Here is a 21,810-nt window from a genome sequence, read left to right on the forward strand (position 1 = left end):
ATTCTGCAATACTGACTCAGCTCAATGCCATTTCGAATATAATTGTTTGGTGTTCCCAACATAATCCGGGAGAAAAAGGTAACTGATTAGTCCTGATAACTCAAATTCACATTGTATTTAGTCGATAAAATGAGGCCATGGCCACATTGAACTGACATATGTGGCTCAGAAGTTGTCTCGTGAACCACTGTCTTGGTAGATCTTAGGCATCGTGACATGGAAGAGAACAGCACAAAAGAATCAAAATCCAAGGATGACTGCTTTCAGTTCACCTGTATTTGATGGATGTGTCAATTCTCTCAGATCCTTGTCTTTCTTTTCAAAGGCACTGCATGGCGTGGTGTTGAAAGTGAATCTGCTCCTGGGTCCAACAGGAAGAGCCTGGATGTTGACTACCGCTCACCTACCATCTTATCCAAAGAAAGTGGTGTCTCGCTCCCATCTTTAAGACTTTAAGGGACTGGATTTTTGATTCCAAACTGCAATTATTTCTTCATAGAGCATTCAAAGGTTTTTCTAGATGTCTCAAATGTCATCCGTAATATGTTTCCAACCACGTTTTTGTACCAGCTGCATACTGTCATCACAGTTTTAAAATCCCCACCTTTTCATGATGGATTACTTGATATCAGCCCTGTAGGTTCTTATTCTGCATATATAATACTTCTCTGTGTTTCTCTATGCATCCTGTAGTTTTGTTTTTCATGATGCATTGCCAAAGTAATGGCTCATTTGCCAGAGGCACCATCATTCAAATGATGTTGTGACAAGACAGACTTAATGTGATCATTACTCTAATGGCTTTTATAAGAATGCCCTTTTCTTCATAGATAAATAAAATAGGTGATTGTCTATCCCACTTTTGCTGCGCAGGGCAGTGTTGAGCATCAGCTTAGCATCGGAACAGATGGTCCCTTTGCTGGACAATATGACCCCAGCGCCTCTGACACAGAACTGCTCAAACTGCAGCCAGATTTTATTCCCAGAGCTTAACGTGGTCAAGGCTGTGGTTTTGGGCATGGTGCTTGGCATTTTAATTTTGTTTGGAATAGTTGGAAACATCCTGGTAATCCTCTCTGTGGTCTGCCATCGACACCTGCGGACAGTCACACATTATTTTATAGTTAATCTGGCCGTGGCAGATTTGCTGCTGAGCACCACTGTACTACCCTTCTCTGCCATCCATGAGATTGTGGATCGTTGGGTTTTTGGACGGGCTTTTTGCAATGTTTGGGCAGCTGTGGATGTGCTCTGCTGTACCGCCTCCATCATGAGCCTTTGTGTGATCTCTGTTGACCGCTACATTGGAGTAAGTTACCCTCTGCGCTACCCAACCATAATGACAAAGCACAGGGCGCTACTGGCAGTGATGCTGCTGTGGGTGCTGTCCATCATCATATCTGTCGGACCTTTGTTTGGCTGGAAAGAGCCAGAACCTGAGGACGAGTCCATCTGCAAGATCAATCAGGAGCCGGCCTACGCTATCTTCTCTGCTTTGGGCTCCTTCTACCTCCCTCTGGCCATCATACTGGCCATGTACTGTCGGGTTTATGTGGTAGCTCACAGGGAGAGCCGGGACCTGAGAGACGGCTACAAGACGGAGAAGTCAGACTCTGAGCGGGTGATACTCCGGATACACAGAGGCAACACAACTGTACCAGAGGACGAGGGCCTCCACAGCCGCACACATTTCGCCCTTCGCCTGCTCAAGTTCTCACGTGAGAAGAAGGCCGCCAAGACCCTGGGCATTGTGGTTGGCTGCTTCGTGTTGTGCTGGTTGCCCTTCTTCCTGGCGCTACCCATTGGTGAGTTTTGTTCATCTTGTATACATTCTTAGGTCTGTACAGTAAATATGATGTTACAGCCTGTGGCGTGTTAGCATAGCTTAGGTTAGCATTTAACTGAAAAAAGCGGGAAACCGATCAGCTAAATGCTAAAAGACATCTGCCTTCCACCACATTTAAAGATCACAAATGAACACAGTATTGGTTTACATTTTCAAAGGGTAAAAATCAAATTTGAGTTTTAACTTAAATTTGGACAGTCAAGCTTTTAAAGAGTCTGTATGGTAGCTGTTTCCTGGTTCCAAATTCATATTTAGTGTACATAGGCTAAACGAGATTCTTATCCAACTTATCTAACATTGTGTGTTTTTTCTGACAATTCCACCATTTATTTACATTAAAGATGCACAGCACAGTTGATTTAGCTTTTTTTTTTAAACATTTTTTAGACTCAAGAGTGGAATTATTGGATCCAGTGTAAAAAGGGGGAGATAGAGGGGATACAATTGCCTGAAACCTCCCTGCCTTCCCAATTGATTCAACTTTCTAATTAATATGATTTTGCAAATTAAAAACGGTTTCGTATTTGATCACCTGCACTCCCACATATGAGTCAGACACTTCTAGATAGCTATTTAACTTCGGCATTAATTTATTTCAAAGATCCATTCATCGATTCGTGCTGCTGCCAGGTTTTCAGTAGTGGAGCATTTGATAGTTTGCTAATTTAATTTCTCATCTGTGGGCGGACACTGTGCAATCATTCAGACGAGCCTTGTGGCCTCTTGGGCAGCGTCGTAAATGCTTTGACTTGGCCAGGTAGACTTTCTATAAATAGGTTAGATACAAATGTTAGATCCCTGGCTGACTCCAGGTGACACTGCTCCCGTTTGCAAAAAGAAATCACAGCAACAAAGGCCAGCAAGTATTTCAAACACGAATTGTTCAATGAAATGTGAAGCCATTTCTCTGATCCTTCCTCTCTCCATTGTGTTTGTGACTCACAATCCTCTCAATGCCATGGCAGGGCTGACAGATAAAAAACATCACATTGGTGTCACACCTTATTTGATGTCCCCCTCACTACTGTTCCTCAAGTGTGCTTGAGGGGAATTCACACAGCTGGCCAGCCTTGCATGGACTATAAGGGCTGGTGTCAATGGAGGGACCAATATGTGATATGACAAAACCCACATAAATCACTCTGGGCTTTTTAAAATGTATTCCATGCTGTCATGCTCGTAAATATAGCCGCTATGAAATCGCTTTTTTTGTTGTTTCCCGACTGGGAAAGGAGGAAAAGCCTCAGCTTACCAATATTCTCTTACTAAAGCTAGCGTCAGACTGCATGCTGCTGCCAAATAAGTCTCTGGACATAGAGAGATTTATCATGAACCAACAAGCAACGGTCTGGTTTTGACATGTTTAGCTGATTAAGACATGATTGATTGATGTTGTATGCTGGAGTTAACATTATTTTGAGAATAAAAAAACTTTTAGGGATTTGATTATGTAAAAAAGTCGGCTGTCGGCTGTGTGTGGTGATGAAAAGCTGGTTCGAGGGGCCTCCAGTGAATGTTTGCCAAGGGCCCCCACATACTCTAGGTCTAGGATCGCCACTGGGAAGGACATCTCTAAGCAGTTGACCAATCAAAACAGAGCCTGTCAGTTTAGTTATAGTTTGGGAAGATTGAAAATCGGTAGGGAAAGCCAGCTAAGTCGGTAGGCGGTAGAAACATGTCAAAAGCGGTAGACTACCGCCAAAATCGGTAGGGTTGGTAGGTATGGTTTTATTGCTTATAGATTATCAGAACATTTCAAAGGGGACACAGCCACATTGGATATTAACCTATGGATAAACTACATCATCGTTGTTATCGTTTTAATGCCATTGAAGACCAGTTTTGATCAGACAAAACCAAGGTAAGCCATGTTAGCGTTGTGGGCTACCTAGCGCTACTTGTTTTGATGCAACCCAGTCTCATGGCATTTCGTGTTCACCAACACGATTTTTAATCTATTTATTCGTGTTCACCAACACGATTTTCTCCTTTTTTTCGTGTTGCACAGCACGATTTTAAAAGCAATGTATTTCTACTGGTAATGTGTTTCGTACCTGCAGCACGTCTTTTTCTCCAGTCGGGTCGTGGAAGACCGGAAGCTGTGTGGTTCATAAAAACATGTTCTTACTCAATATCAAGCCACAATTATTGCTTTTATTTTAAATCGTATAATTTCGGACTTTTGTTTCCGTCTGTGAGGAAAATAAATTGGGCTCAGAGCCTCAGAATACTGAAATCTGTATTTTAAATCTTTTTTTCCTTCTAATTTGTTATTCTTTTCAAAATAACACACTGTTATTTACTCACCAATAACACACAATTATCCTTGCTTTTATGTATTGGTTTAATTACATAATCTCTGGCTTTTTTGGTGTCCGTCAGGAACTGAATTTCAAAATAAAAATAACCGGAAACAGACGTAGGCCTCTAGGAGTTTAGGATGGCCGAATACACTACACTACCCATAATCCCCAGCTATCGTTTAGGACTACAGTCCCCGTGATTAATCTTCAAGCGCTGGGATTGGATGTTGGAGTGGCAGTGCGCCAAGGTTACGCCGAGCGTCAAACAGCTGTTTGAAATGGAACAAAACCACGCCAGACTATCCAAAACTGGAATCGAACGCCCCCCCCAGAACTACACATGCTGGCTATTGTGTTTCGCAAAATGTTCCATGGGACGTCTCTACTGAACGTTTTCGTTTTTCCCACAATTAGAATTTGCCTGTATTAAACACATTGGTGTTATCAAATGTAAAACATATAATTAATAAATGGGTGAAAATCGCTTTTGTCCATAATGCGCAGCATTAATATATACCCACATGACAGCTCATTGTTACTTTGTAATTCTACTCCACAATTCAGAGGTTAACCTGATTGCCAAGTGCCAACAATCAGGAGAGATATTTGATAGTTGGTGCTTGAGAAGACTAAACATTTATCTGCAATTGACATGAATGGAAACGAGTAATAAAGTATATGCATTACTCGTTATTCTCTACTAATAGTTAATTAAAGACTGTATAATGGCTATTTTGCACATTCCTTTCAAGATTTCAAGATTTTCAAAGGTTATTGACATATCATATACAAAACTACGGTGTATACAATGAATGCAAATCTTGGGTCACAGGTTCCTCAACAGCACATTACAAGACCTCTATCAACATGGGTTTGTACCTCCACCATTAAACTGTCATATTCTGCACATTTCTTATACTATCTACATACATAAGAGTATAATTCATATGTATAATATCAGTTAAAATAAGTGCTTCAACATATTTAACATTGCAGGAAAGCAATATATTAGAAGTTAAGTACTTTGTCAGGCTTAATATTTATCTGTAGATACCCCCAAAGTTTTTTTCTTATTTAACAGAGGACCTTAATCTAAAGTATTATTTAATGTTTAAATAAAGGTTAATTCGTTTTTCTGTTTTGCACATCCTCCTATTAATATCTTTGTACATCTGGCACTAAATTGTTTTATTGTAGAGATCACTTACAGTATCTTCTTGATTTTTTATATTCTATATTTCTATCACAGACCTTCTACTTTCCCCCTATGAAAGTATGTACTCTTAATATTTTTTTAATCAAATATAACACATAAAAACAATAATTCAATAACGTGCTTTAACCACTAGGCGGTGCACACAAGGTACACACAGCTATAATAACTTTGTATTATCAGTGTAGGACACTTATGTATGTACAACATCTAAAGATGTGTAGTTTTATACATGTTTTCACATCATTTTATAGCATATTGCTATACTATTTCAGAGTCAGTATTTACATTCTTATATTCAAAGAAAATCAAAGTCCTTTTATATCAGCTGTGCACCGTTATGGTGTAAATATAACCTATCTACGAATTAGATCAAATATAAAAGTCAGCCGAATTAAGGTTCATACTGCAAGGAGACGTATTGTGTGAAGAGAAATTGAAGATGTTGTTTAATTGTTGATATATTTATGATCCACGTTAAGTATTCAGTTTCGGCGGCATTTCTTCCAGTTTTTCCAAAGGTCTTCTCATCAGGGCTCTATAAATAAAGAACTACGGCAGATCTGTAATATGTAATGCAGCCGGACCGTGTATTAAAATGCCGTTATGTGATGACTTTTCAAAGAGAAAAGCAAGAACACTCGGAATTAAGTATTATTTTATTCTTTTAAAATGTTTTCCGGATTTCATATCATATAAACACCAAATCCCAGCATGCATTGCGGCTAAAACATCCAATCAGCAAGCTTAAACCAAAGCTGAGGATCTTGGGTAAGCGCTCGAAATGCCTACGTCTGTTTCCGGTTATTTTTATTTTGAAATTCAGTTCCTGAAGGACGCCAACAAAGCCCGAGATTATGGAATCAAACCAATAAATAAAAGCAAGGATAATTGTGTGTTATTGGTGAGTAAATAACAGTGTGTTATTTTGAAAAGAATAACAAATTAGAAGGAAAAAAAGATTTAAAAAATACAGAGCTCTGAGCTCTGAGCCTCATTTATTTTCCTCAGAGAAAAGGAAACAAAAGTCCGAAATTATACGATTTAAAAATAAAAGCAATAATTGTGGCTTGATATTGAGTAAGAACATGTTTTTATGAACCACACAGCTTCCGGTCTTCCACGACCCGACCGGAGACAAAGACGTGCTGCAGGCACGAAACACATTACCAGTAGAAATACATTGCTTTTAAAATCGTGCTGTGCAACACGAAAAAAAGGGGAAAATCGTGTTGGTAAACACTAATCAATAGATTAGAAATCGTGTTGGTGAACACGAAATGCCATGAGACTGGGTTGTTTGATGTACGTTTTTGTTGATAACGTCGCAAGTTTGTATCTTCAGTGTTTAGATTCTGTGTCTTTACGATCATAAACAATTTGTTGGATGTGCAGCTAGGATAAGTAATAAGGGAGCTAGGAGTGATTTTCGGTGCAGTAATAGGTTAGCATTCTTCGCTCGGGGCTAATTCAGAGGCTCACTGTTAGCATTGTGTGTTTTTTTGGGGAAAAAAATGAAAAAGATCAGTTAAATTAGTTTTTCCCCGTTATATGGATATAAAATATTCATAGTTTATTAAATATTAAGGTTCCTTAGACGTTGTTTCCTGCAAATGACGTAATTTCGGCCCCGGAACCGGGTCCGTGGGGCTTAAGAGGTGTTAAAGAATTGAAAAAGATAATTTGTTTTGCCTCTGTGTTTCTTTGTGGATTGTCTTCTTCTCCCCTTCTCAGGGACTACATATAAAGGACTGTTTACATTCCTGTTGGTTTGAAAGTTTTATCCCTGGTGTTTTGGTGTCTCTGTCCTTTTTTACTGCAGTTGATTACAGCTAAAACTCAAAATGCTGCTTGAAAGTATCTCTAGGACTGAGTTCATTTTACATTGCATTTACATTACATTGCATTTAGCTGACGCTTTTATGCAAAGCAACTTACAATAAGTACATTCGACCAGGAAGATACAACCTTGAAGAAAACAGAATCATATAAGTACATCAGGTTTCATAGAGCCAAACATTTCAAGTGCTACTCAACTGGCTTTAGATAAGACAGTCCTTTATTAGTATATAAGTGCTCTGTTAGTAATTCTATCGCTCGAATTGGAGTCGAAAGAGATGAGTTTTCAGTCTGCGCCGGAAGATGAGCAAGCTATCTGCTGTCCTGATTTCAATGGGGAGCTCATTCCACCATTTTGGAGCCAGGATAGCAAACCCACGTGTTTTTGCTGATGGGAACTTGGGTCCCCCTCGCAGTGCGGGTGCAGCGAGCCGTTTGGCCGATGCAGAGCGGAGTGCACGTGCTGGGGTGTATGGTTTAACCATGTCCTGGATGTAGAAAGGGCCAGATCCATTCGCAGCATGGTACGCAAGTACCAGTGTCTTGAAGTGGATTCTAGCAGTTACCGGAAGCCAGTGAAGGGAGCGGAGGAGCGGCGTGGTGTGGGAGAATTTTGGAAGGTTGAAGACCAGACGAGCCGCTGCATTCTGGATGAGCTGCAGAGGTCGGATGGTACATGCGGGTAGACCAGCCAGGAGGGAGTTGCAGTAGTCTAGGCGTGAGATGACGAGAGCCTGGACCAGAACCTGCGTTTTTTTCTGGGTCAGCTGGGGACGTATCCTCCTGATGTTGTAAAGAGTGTATCTGCAGCAGCGGGTTGCAGCAGCAATTTTTTGCAGTGAAGGACTGTTTGTTATCTAGGACCACACCCAGATTCCTTACATTCTGAGTCGGGGAAACAACAGAGGTGCCGATGTTGATTGTTAGGTCAAGAGTGGGACAATCTTTTCCCGGAAGGAAAAGCAGTTCAGTCTTGTCAAGGTTGAGCTTGAGGTGATGAGCAGACATCCACTCAGAGATATCAGCGAGGCAAGCAGAGATGCGTGCGACGACCTAGGTCTCTGAGCGGGGAAAGGACAGAATTAGTTGGGTGTCGTCAGCGTAGCAGTGGTATGAAAAACCATGCGGGCTAATGACAGATCCGAGCGAGTTTGTGTACAAGGAGAAGAGGAGGGGACCAAGAACAGAGCTCTGAGGGACCCCTGTAGTTAATTGACAAGGGTCGGACTCTGACCCTCTCCAAGTTACCCTGTAGGTGCGGTCTTTGAGGTATGAGGTGAGGACGGAAAGTGCAGAGCCTGAAACTCCAAGTTTTTGGATAGTGCGAAGGAGGATCTGATGGTTCACCGTGTCGAATGCAGCAGACAGGTCCAGAAGGATGATGACAGAGGAGAGGGATGCTGCTTTAGCCGTGTGCAGTTCCTCTGAGACATCAAGGAGAGCAGTTTCTGTTGAGTGACCTGCCTTGAAACCAGACTGGTGCGGATCCAGAAGGTTGTTCTGATGGAGATAACAGGAGAGTTGTTTAAAGACAGCGCGTTCAAGTGTTTTAGACAGATACGGGAGGAGAGACACAGGCCTGTAGTTTATAACATCAGACGGGTTGAGAGCGGGTTTCTTTAGGAGAGGGTTTACTCTTGCCTCCTTGAGACTGTTTGGAAAGTGACCAGAAGTTAGAGAAGTTTTGATGAAGTGGGTGAGAAACGGTAGAATATCAGGAGCGATAGTCTGAAGGAGGTTTGAGGGGATAGGGTCCAGAGGACAGGTGGTAGGACGGGCAGAGGTAACGAGGGTAAGAACCTCACTTGGAGAGAGAGGGGAGAACGAGGTCAGTGTGTGGGTGAAGGGAGGGTCTGGTGACCCAGCGGTGAGTAAAGTTGAGTCAGAAAAAGAAGAGCGAATAGCATCAACCTTTTTTTCAAAGTAGTTAACAAAGTCGCTTGACAGAAGGGAGGAGGGGGAAGGGGCTTTGGGGGGGTCCAAGAGGGTGGAGAAGATAGAAAATAGTTTTTTGGGATTGGAATAGGAAGATTGGATCTTATCTTGAAAGAAAGTGCTTTTTGCCTGAGAGCTGGAAGCAGAGAAAGAGGAGAGGAGAGCCTGATAGGTTAGGAGGTCGTCATGGTGTTTGGATTTCCACCATTTCCGCTCTGCTGCCCGAAGGATGGTTCTATTAGCATGGTTCATTGAGTTCCGTTTTGTAAAAAGGCTAAATCTGGATAAAAATAACCTTTTAGAGAGATCACAGAATTGGCCGGTTATTCAACAGTTTTATTTTTAATTGCACACAATACATTTGACAAATATGACAACTTGAATAACACAGTTTTCACATGAAAACAGCCAGTGATTTCTTATTGATTTTGCACAACAATACATTTATCGACAGCAGCAATACCTTTCTTCTTTTTCTATGGTGTGTAATAATAGAATTGTTCTTTTGACACAGCTGGGAATAAAATATATGAGAGGTACAGCCGGCACAAAATAATTTGCTCTCAAATTCTCCCCACCTCTTCTTTCTATCCCTCTCCATATCACAATCTCATTTTTCAACAGCCCACATATAACCGTCTGTCCAATATAACATTTCACAAGACAGCTTCTCCCCTTCTACCTCTAAATATAGATAGATATAGATAGATAGATAGAGATAGATAGATAGATAGATAGATAGATAGATAGATAGATAGATAGATAGATAGATAGATAGATAGATAGATACAGTAGATAGATTACATTACATTACATGTCACTTGTTAGAAGCTTTTATCCAAAGGGACTTACATACTCAATACTGTGTGCAATCCCCACAGGAGCAATTTGGGGATAGATAGATAGATAGATATTGCTGCACACAATAATGAATCATGAATTAAGCAATTTAATTATTCTAATGTGTCACTGGATATGTGAATAATCACATTTGCAGTGACTAACAGGGCTGCATGTAATGTGCCATTTTCTCTGCTTCTTCATTAAGTCCAACTCACGGTTTAGTCTGCTAATGCTTCCTCTAATCACAAACAGCTCAATTTATGAAGGCAATTTTAATCAAAAACTTCAACTTCCCAGCAAATGGGGATTTGTTTTAAGTCAAAACTAGATTAAACTATAAGAAAAATTAAGTGGATGTAAACCAGAGGAATGACATGTTTCTCTCCGTAGCTGCAGATAATTTTACTGTAATTTTATAATATATTCGATGAAACAGATAAAATGGAGCTCCAAATGGTTTTAGCCATAGCAGCAAGATTTGATATTGGTATTTCTCTTATTCAGTGCAATAGATTGACATATTTTGTCTGTGCTTTCTATATAAACATTCATATTCCCCCATAAGGTTAATTCTTATCACTGACCTTTCCTTTCAGGCCACCCTAAGGTTGACATTTGTCCTTTAGAGGGAAATATAACTATTGGATGGATTGTTTTTCATTTTGCAATGTATTATTTTCTAGGTCTCAATGCTGTCTCTTTTGCAGGTGTTAGGTATCTTATACGAGCATTTTCAAGTGGTGGGAGGGATCCTTACAGGGACCTCAGAGATACTGTAGAAGGGGCACCAACTTGCCTTTGAGAATGTCTTGAAAGAGTTTTCTTCAACATTTTAAATGTATCTGAAAATACACATTACTGTAACATATATCAAACATAATTTTAGGAAAGATAAATCAGCTGATTCGTAGGGGAGCAATTTAAAGGACACCTATCATGCTATATTTAAATGATATATTGTAGGGCCATACCTATATAAGGTATATTTATACGTTTCTGTTTTCAAAATACCAAACAGATCATGCATTTTCAACCCAGTCTCATGGCATTTCGTGTTCACCAACACGATTTTTAATCTATTGATTCGTGTTCACCAATTTTGGCATTTTAGCCATGCCTCATTTCGATCTATTTGCTGTTCTCCAGCCCTGTTTTTGCAGGGGGCTGATTCTGTGAGCTGCAGCTGACCACGCCCCCCTGCAGGAGAGGGGAGCGTGCTCTGATCAAGTCAGAAGAGGGGGAGAAAAATAGATCTCCGTCCGCCGTGTTTTATTATATTATTATATAGAGTCGTTAATCATTTGTTTTAAAGCTCAATAAGTAACAAAGAAGACCTTTGACCGGCACTTTTCTAATTTTGTCCGGAAGATTTAAACTTTAACGGACATCAACTGAAACTCTGCCGCACGGTCCCCTCGTTCCTTGGAAGAGGCGGAGAGGTGGATGTTTGTCATCTGCTGGTCGACTAACCAGAGAGAATTACAGTGGTCTCCTCGAAGGGGAGGGATTGCATTGAATTACAGCAGCGGGAGCAAACCAGAGAAGAGTTACGACATCTCCGTTCACTTCAATGGACCAGTTTTTTACAGCAATGGCGGATCTGCGGCTAGCAGCACAGTAGAGTTGCAGCTTAATAGACCGTTCGTGATGGACTTTTAAAGGTAAGAAGCAGTGTTGGGACTAACGCGTTACAAAGTAAAGCGTTATTGTAACGCAACTACTTTTTGCGGTAACTAATAACGTTACTAGTTACATATTCCCATTAGGTAACGGCGTTATAGTTACTGTGATTTAAATGAGTGTGTTACTGCGTTACATCCTGTGATGGAACTGAACCGAATCTCCCTGCGGATGTAACTTACAGGCGAATACAGCGATGTCCTCTCACAGCAGCATGGAAAAGTGAAAGTAACCAGAGGGGAGTGATGATTGGTTAACGTGAGGTAATATTTCAGGGTAAGCCAATCAGAGACAGAGTTGGGCGCTTCTTGCCTTATGGAGAAAATACGCACACAAACACTTGCTAATGCTAACACACACACTGCAACGCTCACCACTAGCACACACACACACACACACAATGGCAGATGCAAGTATCAGCGAGAGCAGCAGCGCATTTGCAACTTGGAAATATAACCACTATTTTCAATTTGTGGGGATAAAGGACGCAAAAAATCTTACGGTAAAATGTAAACTGTGTGCAGGACAGAAAGCATTGTCCACATCGAAAAACAGCAATGCCAATCTCTAGTGATGGCAAAATGAAGCTTTGAATGAAGCGTCAAACCACTTGGACAATTGTGTCGAAAATAGGTTCATTTCTCGAAGCTTCAGTTACATCGATCTCTCCTGGCGAAGTGCAAGGCTGCAGTGTATTTAACGTATCTTTGCCTTGAAAATTATTTGATGCACACACACACTAAGACTGAATATCATGTTCTATTTGCAATTAAAGATTGATAATTGTGTGTATTGGGTGATTGAGAAGAGACTAGAGAGTGCTGGAAAAAATGTTGGGCGGAGAGGGCCTTTTATCAGTTATTAAGGTATTCAAGTTGTCTATTCCTTAGACCAGGGGTTTTCAAAGTGTGGGTAGGTGAGCCTCCCCTCAGAGAACATAAGAACAGCCGCGCCCCCCCTCCCAATTATTATTGCTGTTATTATTATTATTATTATTATTATTATTGTTGTTGTTGCTATAATGCAGGGGTATTCAATTGCATTTCAAAGAGGTCCAGTAAGAGAAAATGTAATTAAATGCTCTGTTTTCGCTGTCTACCTTCCGCCATTTGAAATTACTCCAACTGTTTCTCTCCTCTTGTCTCGTCTCTGTGTGTGTGTTTGAATCTATCGTGCTGACTGCACCGATTTGATTGGCTGGGTAGCGTCACCTCCTTAAAACATTAAACAATAACTTTTTTAAACCTTTTTATTTTTATGTTTTAAACATATTGTATAAAACTCCCCCACTACTTGGACTATTTCTTGCACCCCTCTAGAATAAGCCCAAATGGTCTCACCCATATTGCATCAGTAACGTGCATTCGTTATTATAACAAGATTGCAAGGACGCTGTTAGCGATCGGAAAATTTAGTGTTGTTCAGTTTGTGTGTTGTGGAACATGCGTGTCCCTGCATGAAAATATACCACACACCCAATTACAATTGCATGTTCAATTCACTACCCTGGAAGTTAATACAGTTGTTAAAGTTGGAACAGTCTGTGGACAGCTGTTCTTCCTTGCATGTCAGTCGCCTACACCACAGAGGACAGGCACATCTAGCTGCAGCACGACCCGTATATTTCCGCACGCCGTGTTCTCAAGACATTTTTTTTTAACATTTTCAACATGGTGGATAAATCCTTATATGCTCCCGGCAACACACTGAACGTCAACTTTGCCTCCTTATTACACTCATCCCTACTTTAGTGTGAACAATGAGTCTGTGTCTTTGATGTACACAGGAATAAACGCAGATCATCCTTGAAACTGCAGCCTTGACCGGTACTTGCTTTTGATCAAAGTCAATGCGGAAAACTTGCACTCACACAGGTAGGTGGAGGGGAAGGGAATGAGCACTTTTACAGCCTTTTTGGCGAGGTGGGGGAACTCACTGTCCACAGACAGCCACAAGTGGGCAAGTGTCACTTTACTCGTCTTTTTCTTGTTCTTTTGTGTCTCACGCTGCGCCTCCCCTGAAGCTCTCTGGCGCCCCCCAGGGGAGGCGCGCCTCACACTTTGAAAACCGCTGCCTTAGACAATTTAAGTGTTTTTATATTACTCATTGTCTTTTTGTTCACAACTTCTCCACATTTCGTAATGTTTCACGAGCCAGAACGACCTATTTTTCTTCCTGGCTTACCAACAACAACTCAACAGCAACAACGCAAACTACGACAACAACCCACACATTGCGCATTGATTAGAGCGGTTATAAAGTGTTGAAGCGCTCAAATTTGAACCTGTTTCAACCTGTCACCTGTCAGAATCGAGACGGCGAACCAGTGAGTTGATTAATTCAGGAAATGAAGCAGTTGCTGGTTCAGACGTCACATGTCACGTGATTTGAAGCAGTTGCTGCTTCGGACGTCATATGTCACGTGATTTGAAGCAAGCTTCGAAGCACTGCTTCTATGGAATAGGAAGTCCAGGGTTGAAGCTCCGTTCGAAGCTTCACGGCTCCTACACACGGCGGCGTGCGTTGTCGCTTGCCGGCGGGGGGCGCTGAAACTCGACCAACAACCAATCACATGAATCTCCCGCCCCAGACACACAAGCACGCGGTTTGATTGGCTAGAGCTTGTACTGGCATATGATTCGATTGGCTGACGCCTCCATCGAGGCGGCAAAAGTAGAACATTGCTCTACTTTTGCAGCGAGCACCGCGAGAGAAGCTACGCTTTGCTCCCACAATGCAGTTCGGCGAATCGTGACGTCACCCCATTCAAAGTGAATGGGCAGAAGCGTTGAAGCGGCAACGCACGCCGCCGTGTGTAGGGGCCGTCAGTGTCAAACTGCCATCACTACCAATCTCCTGAAGCACCTAAGTAATGTACATGGGGCTATAAAACTCGTCGCCAAAGACCCCACCGTCTCAACCACCGGCAGTGACCCAGATGGAGCAACACCATCTAAACTGCCAAAAAACGATTTTTTTAAATCGCCACATGTCACCCAGAGTCAACTAAACAGATTGATAGCCAGGTATGTTGTTGAGGACATGCTGCCCATCGCAACGGTCGAGTCTGTTGCCTTCAGAGAACTAGTCAGCAAAAAACAACACAAAGTTGTATTTTTATTGTTATTATTTTTAAAGTAAAGTAAAGTAATTTGTTACTAGTTACTTCTATAATTTAGTAACTAATAAAGTAACTAGTTACTTTTGGGAGAGCAGTAACTATAACTATTAGTTACTTTTTAAAAGTAACTTGCCCAACACTGGTAAGAAGACGTTTAAAGATTTATATTGCGGATATTATCAGAACATCTGAATCAAATTAACTACACATATTAAAGGATGTTAGTGGATTATCCCTAAATCAGTATATTTAGGGAACGTTTACAGATAACAGATTAGGCTAGGATACGGGATAAAGTTAGCAACACACGTTAACCACGAACAGCCTATTAATCCGTTTTCTTAATGTTATTTCCTCCAACATTGTGGAATTAGAGAAAAGGGGCTTCTTAACGTGCTTTTATCCGGGGTGGAGGGAGTTACATATTAGTTAAATATAAACTTGGGGCGTGTGATTGTAGTGGGTGGAGGTGGTGAAATGAGGATATCCATCTTGGAGTTCAAGCTATATAGTTCACGTTACACAATAATAAGGAAGAGAGCTATTTTTGTGATACGACGCTATTGATATGGATTTAGAGTGGATATTTGAGACTTCTAAACGGTAAACAAAAACGTTACATATGAGTGAGTGTTTTTAGCAGAGTCATATTTTCCTTGTGATTCTGTTGATTATTACCTGTCTGTATTAAGTTGCAGCTCAGCTGATTTTGGATTGATGGCAAAGGGAGAGGGACTTAAGTGAGAGTGAAAACACAAGGTAAGTTTCAAATAGGTCAGCAATTTCCCATCCTATAGGTTGCTAGATGTATCTAACCCTTTCTCCTGTCTCCCTCTTTCAGCACAAGAACCCCAGGGGGATTCAATGGCGCCTGAAGACCTGCAATGAGACTCTCACCCTGCACCTGAGTCTCAACTCCCAGAGTTTTGCAAGCCTCTCCCTGTTCCTTATTTTGATTAAACAGACATTACGCTTCCCAATGGTGTGGTCTTTGTTTTGTGAAAAATATGATTACCTCACATATTGTGTTGCTGTTGTTGTCTTTTGTGATAGTTAAATTGCTCCTGCTGACTTGAGCCAGCCATTCTTTCCTCCTCTCTGTGTCAGTGGGGAAGCCGTACATTCATACTCCTTTCTCTGAGCGATTGGAGAATCCCCAGGCAGCACAGCAAACCATTGGGGAGACGATATGCCAGGACAACACGGAGGAAAAGGCACTGACAAACTGCATGACATGCTATTCAATGTTTATTGAATTCCATTTATTTACTGTCAGTTGACAATCATTGATAGTTACCTGTCGGTCCCCTGTCGTTTCTGAAAGTCATAAAGATTACATTACTCATTTAGATTACTGATGTCCTCAATTACCATGGGATTACTGAAACCACCATGAATTAAAGAAATGGTAGAAATGAATCTAATCTGAATTTTGAAACCTTCCTTCTAATCCCCTCCCTCTAAATATATCAAACATTAGGAAATGATGCTCCTGACTACCATACAGGTTTAAGAAGATAATATTTGTTTTAAACAATTCAAACCAATAAACAACAGCAACAGGCTCTTTAACCAAGGCAACGTTAGCAATAGCCAAGAGCAATTGCGCAGGTCTGCGTCGGTCTCGCTTGTCTCAAACAAGCCTATTTACTGACACAAACATTTGTATCATCTGTTGTAGACCCCAATAAATAAAATAAAATAAGAACTCATTCTCAAAAAAGATAAAAGCCATTCTTCAAATTTATTAACGAACAATAGTTTGATTAATATTGATTAGAGTGCACAATAGAAATAAAATAATTGAGAGAAGAAAAAGAGATATATTATCTATCAAAACCCAGTTAGATTAACATTCATTGGATTACACACTTTGTTTGTTTGTGTGGATATGTATCACATTAACATTTTAATAGCACTTAATGACTGAATGGAAATGATAATAAATGAAAATGTTAAACGAAAAAAGTGATCATGAAAATGTTTCCAATAAATGAATAAAATGATTTTATGTCCACTTTGTTGTTCAGATATATCACATATTTGTAACTAAATGATACATTAATTGAAACAAAACACAGTATAGACTGAGGAGTGACTCTCGTGAGTTTCATGTATTTTCTTCACTCCGCTGGGAAATGGCTCTCATGTCAAGAAGCATCAGATCATTGCATGCGCTGCATCGTCCAATCAGTGAGCGATACACAGTAAGGGGGCGGGGCGAGTATCTGAGGATTTCATCGGAGGATGGTCTGGTGGTTCCTCCATTATCGCTCCTCCATTATCGCTCCTCGATCCTCGATCCTCGGTCCTCCGGCAGAAATAAGAGCCATGGGACGGTACTCACGATGGTGCAGACAAATCCACTTCCGGTGAGACTGAGGAGCGAGGAAATTAAAATAGTAGACCTGAGACGGGGCCTATATGGCGCTGGAGCAAACGCTTGAAGGGCAGAAGGGCAACCATGGCAACCATGCGCGGGAAGTCTTCTTTGCTGCTTTTGTGGCAGACTACAGCGCCACTTACAGGCCTGGCATATGTACTACAGCGTCTCCAGCGCTTTCGAGCGGCAATGGCTGGCCGTGGCCCAACGGGCCCAACCCCACATTCCCCTGATAGGTGGAGAGTTGGCCCAATAGCTGTAGCGCCACCGTCCTGACGTCAGGACAGTGTTCAAATTTGGATCAGTTTTTATCAGATCCGTTGCAGCCCCTTTTTTTTAGAGATTTGGGTATGGAGGAAAATAGAGAGGGTTGTGTTTTCTGACACTTGGTGAGTTCCCTGGAACACCGGGGACACATATTCATGTATAAAAGACGTACAAAAGTGCATTTTGCATGATAGGTCCCCTTTAAGGTACACAACATTGAGAGTAATCTAAATGTTAACATTACCTTATGCAATCAAGTAAGCTAGCTAACCTGTGCTAAAACACTGTGAGGCACACACTTACAACGGCAAACTAGTAATTTACTGCTTTATTTTAAATTATTTTAATAGCTAAATATTATTTGCATCATACAAATATATATTTAAAAGATTGTTGAAGACCCAATATAATATGTAACTCCATCCATCCATCCATCTTCTCCCGCTTATCCGTGGTCGGGTCGCGGAGTCAGCAGTTCCAGCAGAGAGCCCCAAACTTTCTTTTCCCTGGCCACATCAACCAGCTCTGACTGGGGGATCCCAAGGCGCTCCCAGGCCGGCGAAGAGATATAATCCCTCCACCTGGTCCTAGGTCTACCCCTTGGTCTCTTCCCAGCTGGACTTGCCTGGAACACCTCCCTAGGGAGGCGCCCAGTTGGCATCCTAACTAGGTGCCCGAACCACCTCAACTGGCTCCTTTCGACGCGAAGGAGGAGCGGTTCAACTCCGAGTCCCTCCCGGATAACTGAACTTCTCACCTTATCCCTAAGGGAGACACCAGGCACCCTGCGGAGAAAACCCATCTCGGCCGCTTGTACCCGCAATCTTGTTCTTTCGGTCATGACCCATCCTTCATGACCATAGGTGAGGGTAGGAACGAAAATGGCCCGGTAGACAGAGAGCTTTGCCTTCTGGCTCAGCTCTCTTTTCGTCACAACGGTGCGGTAAAGCATCTGTAGTACCGCTCCCGCTGCTCCGATTCTCCGACCCATCTCACGCTCCATTGTTCCCTCACTCGAGAACAAGACCCCGAGATACGTGAACTCCTTCACTTGGGGTAAGGACTCATTCCCTACTTGGAGTGGACAGTCCATCGGTTTCCTGCTGAGAACCATGGCCTCAGATTTGGAGGTGCCGATCCTCATCCCAGCCGCTTCACACTCGGTTGCGAACCGATCGAGTGAGTGCTGAAGGTCGCAGACCGATGAAGCCATTAGACTTACTTTATTACTTACTGCCGAGGACCCGGACATAGCTCTTGCTTTGGGAGTACAGAGATTGGATGGCCCTGAGTAGAGACCCCCTCACCCCATTCTCCCGCAGCACCTCCCAAAGTAACTCCCTGGGAACCCGGTCATACGCCTTCTCCAAGTCTACAAAACACATGTAGACCGGATAAGCGTACTCCCAGGCCCCCTCCAGGATCCTTGCGAGAGTAAAAAGCTGATCCGTCGTTCCACGACCAGGACGGAATCCGCATTGATCCTCCTCAATCTGAGGTTCGACAATCGGCCTGACCCTCTTTTCGAGTATCTTAGAGTAAACTTTCCCGGGGAGGCTGAGTAGTGTGATGCCTCTGTAATTGGCACACACCCTCTGATCCCCCTCTTTGAGGGGTCTGCCACTCCTTCGGTACTGATTCCGACTTCCACGCAACGTTGATGAGACGTGTCAACCATGACAGTCCCTCAACACCCAGAGCCTTCAGCATTTCTGGACGGATCTCATCCACCCCCGGGGCTTTGCCACTGTGAAGTTGTTTGACGACCTCAGTGACCTCCCCCCGGGAGATTGGTGTCGATCCCCCGTCATACTCCAGCTCTGCCTCTAACATAGAGGGAGGAGTTGTCGGGTTCAGGAGTTCCTCAAAGTGCTCCTTCCAAGGCCCTAACAATCCATCAGTTGAGGTCAACAACGTCCCATCCTTACTGTACACAGCTTGGATGGTTCCCTGCTTCCCCCTCCTGAGGTGTCGGACAGTTTTCCAGAACAACTTTGGTCCTTTTCCATGTCTTCTCTGAACTTCTCCCACACCCGCTGCTTTGCCTCGGCCACGGCTGAGGCTGCTGCCCTTCGGGCCCGTCAGTACCTTGCAACTGCCTCGGGAGTCCCCCGGGATAACAAATCCCTGAAGGCCTCCTTCTTCAGTCGGACAGTAATAATATGTAACTCAATTTTATACATATTTAAGGGGGTCCCTACGTGCTCTGTTTCTCTTTTAGCAAAGATAGGCTACTTTGCCTGAAAAAGGTTGAAAACCCTTGCTTAATAAGATCCCAGATACCTGTGAAACAAATTGCCACTTTGTGTTTAGAAAAAGCGTCGGCCTGATAACAGTCCAAATTTGGAACTATGGAAAATAATACCGGTTTAACGTTAGCATGATAGCATTGTCTTTGAGAGAATGTTTGCAAACTGATATAGCATTTTAGTTCATATTGCATCTGGTAGCGTGGGAGTTCACCTTTGTTTTCCAATCAATGTAACTCCATGTTTTAGAGAAGAATACAGTTTTAATAGTGTATTGTTCCTTCTGCTGTAATGTTTATCACTGTCGTGTGTCTTTTGTTCCCACAGGCGCCATCTTCCCCGCATACCGACCTTCAGAAACTGTCTTCAAAATCACCTTCTGGCTTGGATACTTCAACAGCTGCATCAATCCCATCATCTATCCGTGCTCCAACCAGGAGTTTAAGAAAGCTTTCCAGAGATTACTCGGAGTTTCCTGTCTGAGAAAGACTCCCATACTCCACCAACATCCTCTGAGCGCAGGTCAGAGCCAAGCAAGGGGTCAAAGCCAGCCTCTTAATCTGGGTCTGGACAGCAAGGGGGCTCCCTGTCGGCTCAGTACCTCTTCCTCGGTGGCCCTGTCCAGAACCCCGTCCTCCAGGGACAGCAGGGAGTGGAGGGACTTTTCTGGAGGCCCCAAAAGCGGATCAGGGCCAGGCGAGAAGAGCAGGGATAAAGTGGCCAAACTCTGCAGTAAAAGCTTCCATCGGAGCTGCTGCTGCATCCTCAGAAGTGGGACTCCCCCGCACGAGCCCCCTCCTGTCGGAAACCTTCCCACGATTAAAATCCACCAACTGTCCCTCTCAGAAAAAGGAGAGCCTGTATAACCAGTAATCCGTCATCCATTAGTCATGACTCCACTTTCAAGGTCACAGATGAGAAAAGATTTCCTTTTGCTCCGTTGGATGAGCTGTGTTGTATTGGTGGCCTCTTTGAAACATTAAAGTCTCAACTTTTATATAATTCTGTGATTTTCTGTGAATACATGTTTGTCATACATACTATATCTGATACCTTTAAGAAGACGGCTTTTTTGCTTTTCAACACAAACTACTCGCAGAATACAACTTGGGAGAAAAGAAAAAATAAATGTCCTTGAAGTCAACATCGTAAAGAAACTAAACTTACTACTAAGATTTTTTAAAGTTAACATATTTTATATCAGAGATGACCAGGTAAAATGTACAAAACAAAACAAGAGTGTTTTATTTGTTGTATGTATGATTTCACCAAATGTTTCAAAATGCTGGTCAGTGGTGCTCTCCAAAATATGTTGTTTCTGTATTCAAAATGATGTCGGTGTTGCTCCGTACAAAATAAATACCAAGAAACCTTCTCATATTATTATACATTTGTACCTACTCCTATAAAAGGGATTTATGAGGACATTTTTGGACTCTTTCTCGTTTATTTGTTGGATGATTCACTGAATAGCCTCTGAAAACATCTAATTCATCTTGTCACATTCCCAGCATATCATGCCCCCTCCGAGCAGTGCCAGATGGACGTCTTAATATACTTCTGTGAAATTTTAGCTTGCTGACCTCAATCCTGACCGGCCCACAAGCCTCTTAAAAAAATCCATCCGATTTAGAGATGTCGCATTTAGTCATAAAGTTGCAGACATTCTTCTCTCAGGCCTTGTTTGAATACTTGTTTTTAGCTGCCGTACACATGCAAAGTCTTGACCTTTATACTCTGCTGCTGTGGGTGCTGTTTACCAGTGTGCAAAGGTGAAAAACTGAATTTGTTAGTGGGAGTTTCGAGGCTGTAAAGTTTCACTCTGTTTACGCAGAGGCATCAAAGGGCAAGAGGACAACCTCTGCTGACTATATTGATTTGTTTTTCTCCCTCTGTAGTACCAAGATGAACTCCCTTTGCAAGTGCGAGAGAGATAAGATGCAGTCGTGTGTTAAGTGCAGCAGTTTCCCACAGGAGAGTCAGCGAGAGTGCTTGTCTGTGTCCGCGTTGTCATTGACTGGCATGTCTGTGAACCTGTAGATCACACCAGCTCTGGGCAGAAAGAGTGGAAGCATCCAGCCGCAGCAATAAACTATGCAGATGGTACAGATGACCTAATTCACCCCCATCT

At 42.3% G+C, this 21,810-nt stretch overlaps 1 protein-coding gene and 1 long non-coding RNA gene across 2 annotated transcripts; both read left to right on the forward strand.

Moving 5' to 3' along the window:
- Positions 1-907: 907 nt before the first annotated feature.
- adra1aa (adrenoceptor alpha 1Aa) lies at positions 908-21,035 on the forward strand (the record flags this gene model as incomplete). The annotated part of the gene is made up of 2 exons (XM_079686404.1): positions 908-1,805; positions 20,007-21,035. The coding sequence occupies 2 exons, from the start codon at positions 908-910 to the stop codon at positions 20,543-20,545; spliced, it is 1,437 nt and encodes a 478-aa protein (XP_079542530.1). The 3' UTR covers positions 20,546-21,035.
- On the forward strand, positions 11,121-15,760 carry LOC307042505. Its single transcript, XR_013809141.1, has 3 exons — positions 11,121-11,640; positions 15,473-15,539; positions 15,622-15,760. It is a non-coding gene; the product is annotated as an uncharacterized lncRNA (long non-coding RNA).
- Positions 21,036-21,810: the final 775 nt, after the last annotated feature.

The sequence above is a fragment of the Notothenia rossii genome (genome assembly GCF_949606895.1).
Source record: "Notothenia rossii genome assembly, chromosome: 6".
Lineage (NCBI taxonomy): Eukaryota > Metazoa > Chordata > Actinopteri > Perciformes > Nototheniidae > Notothenia > Notothenia rossii.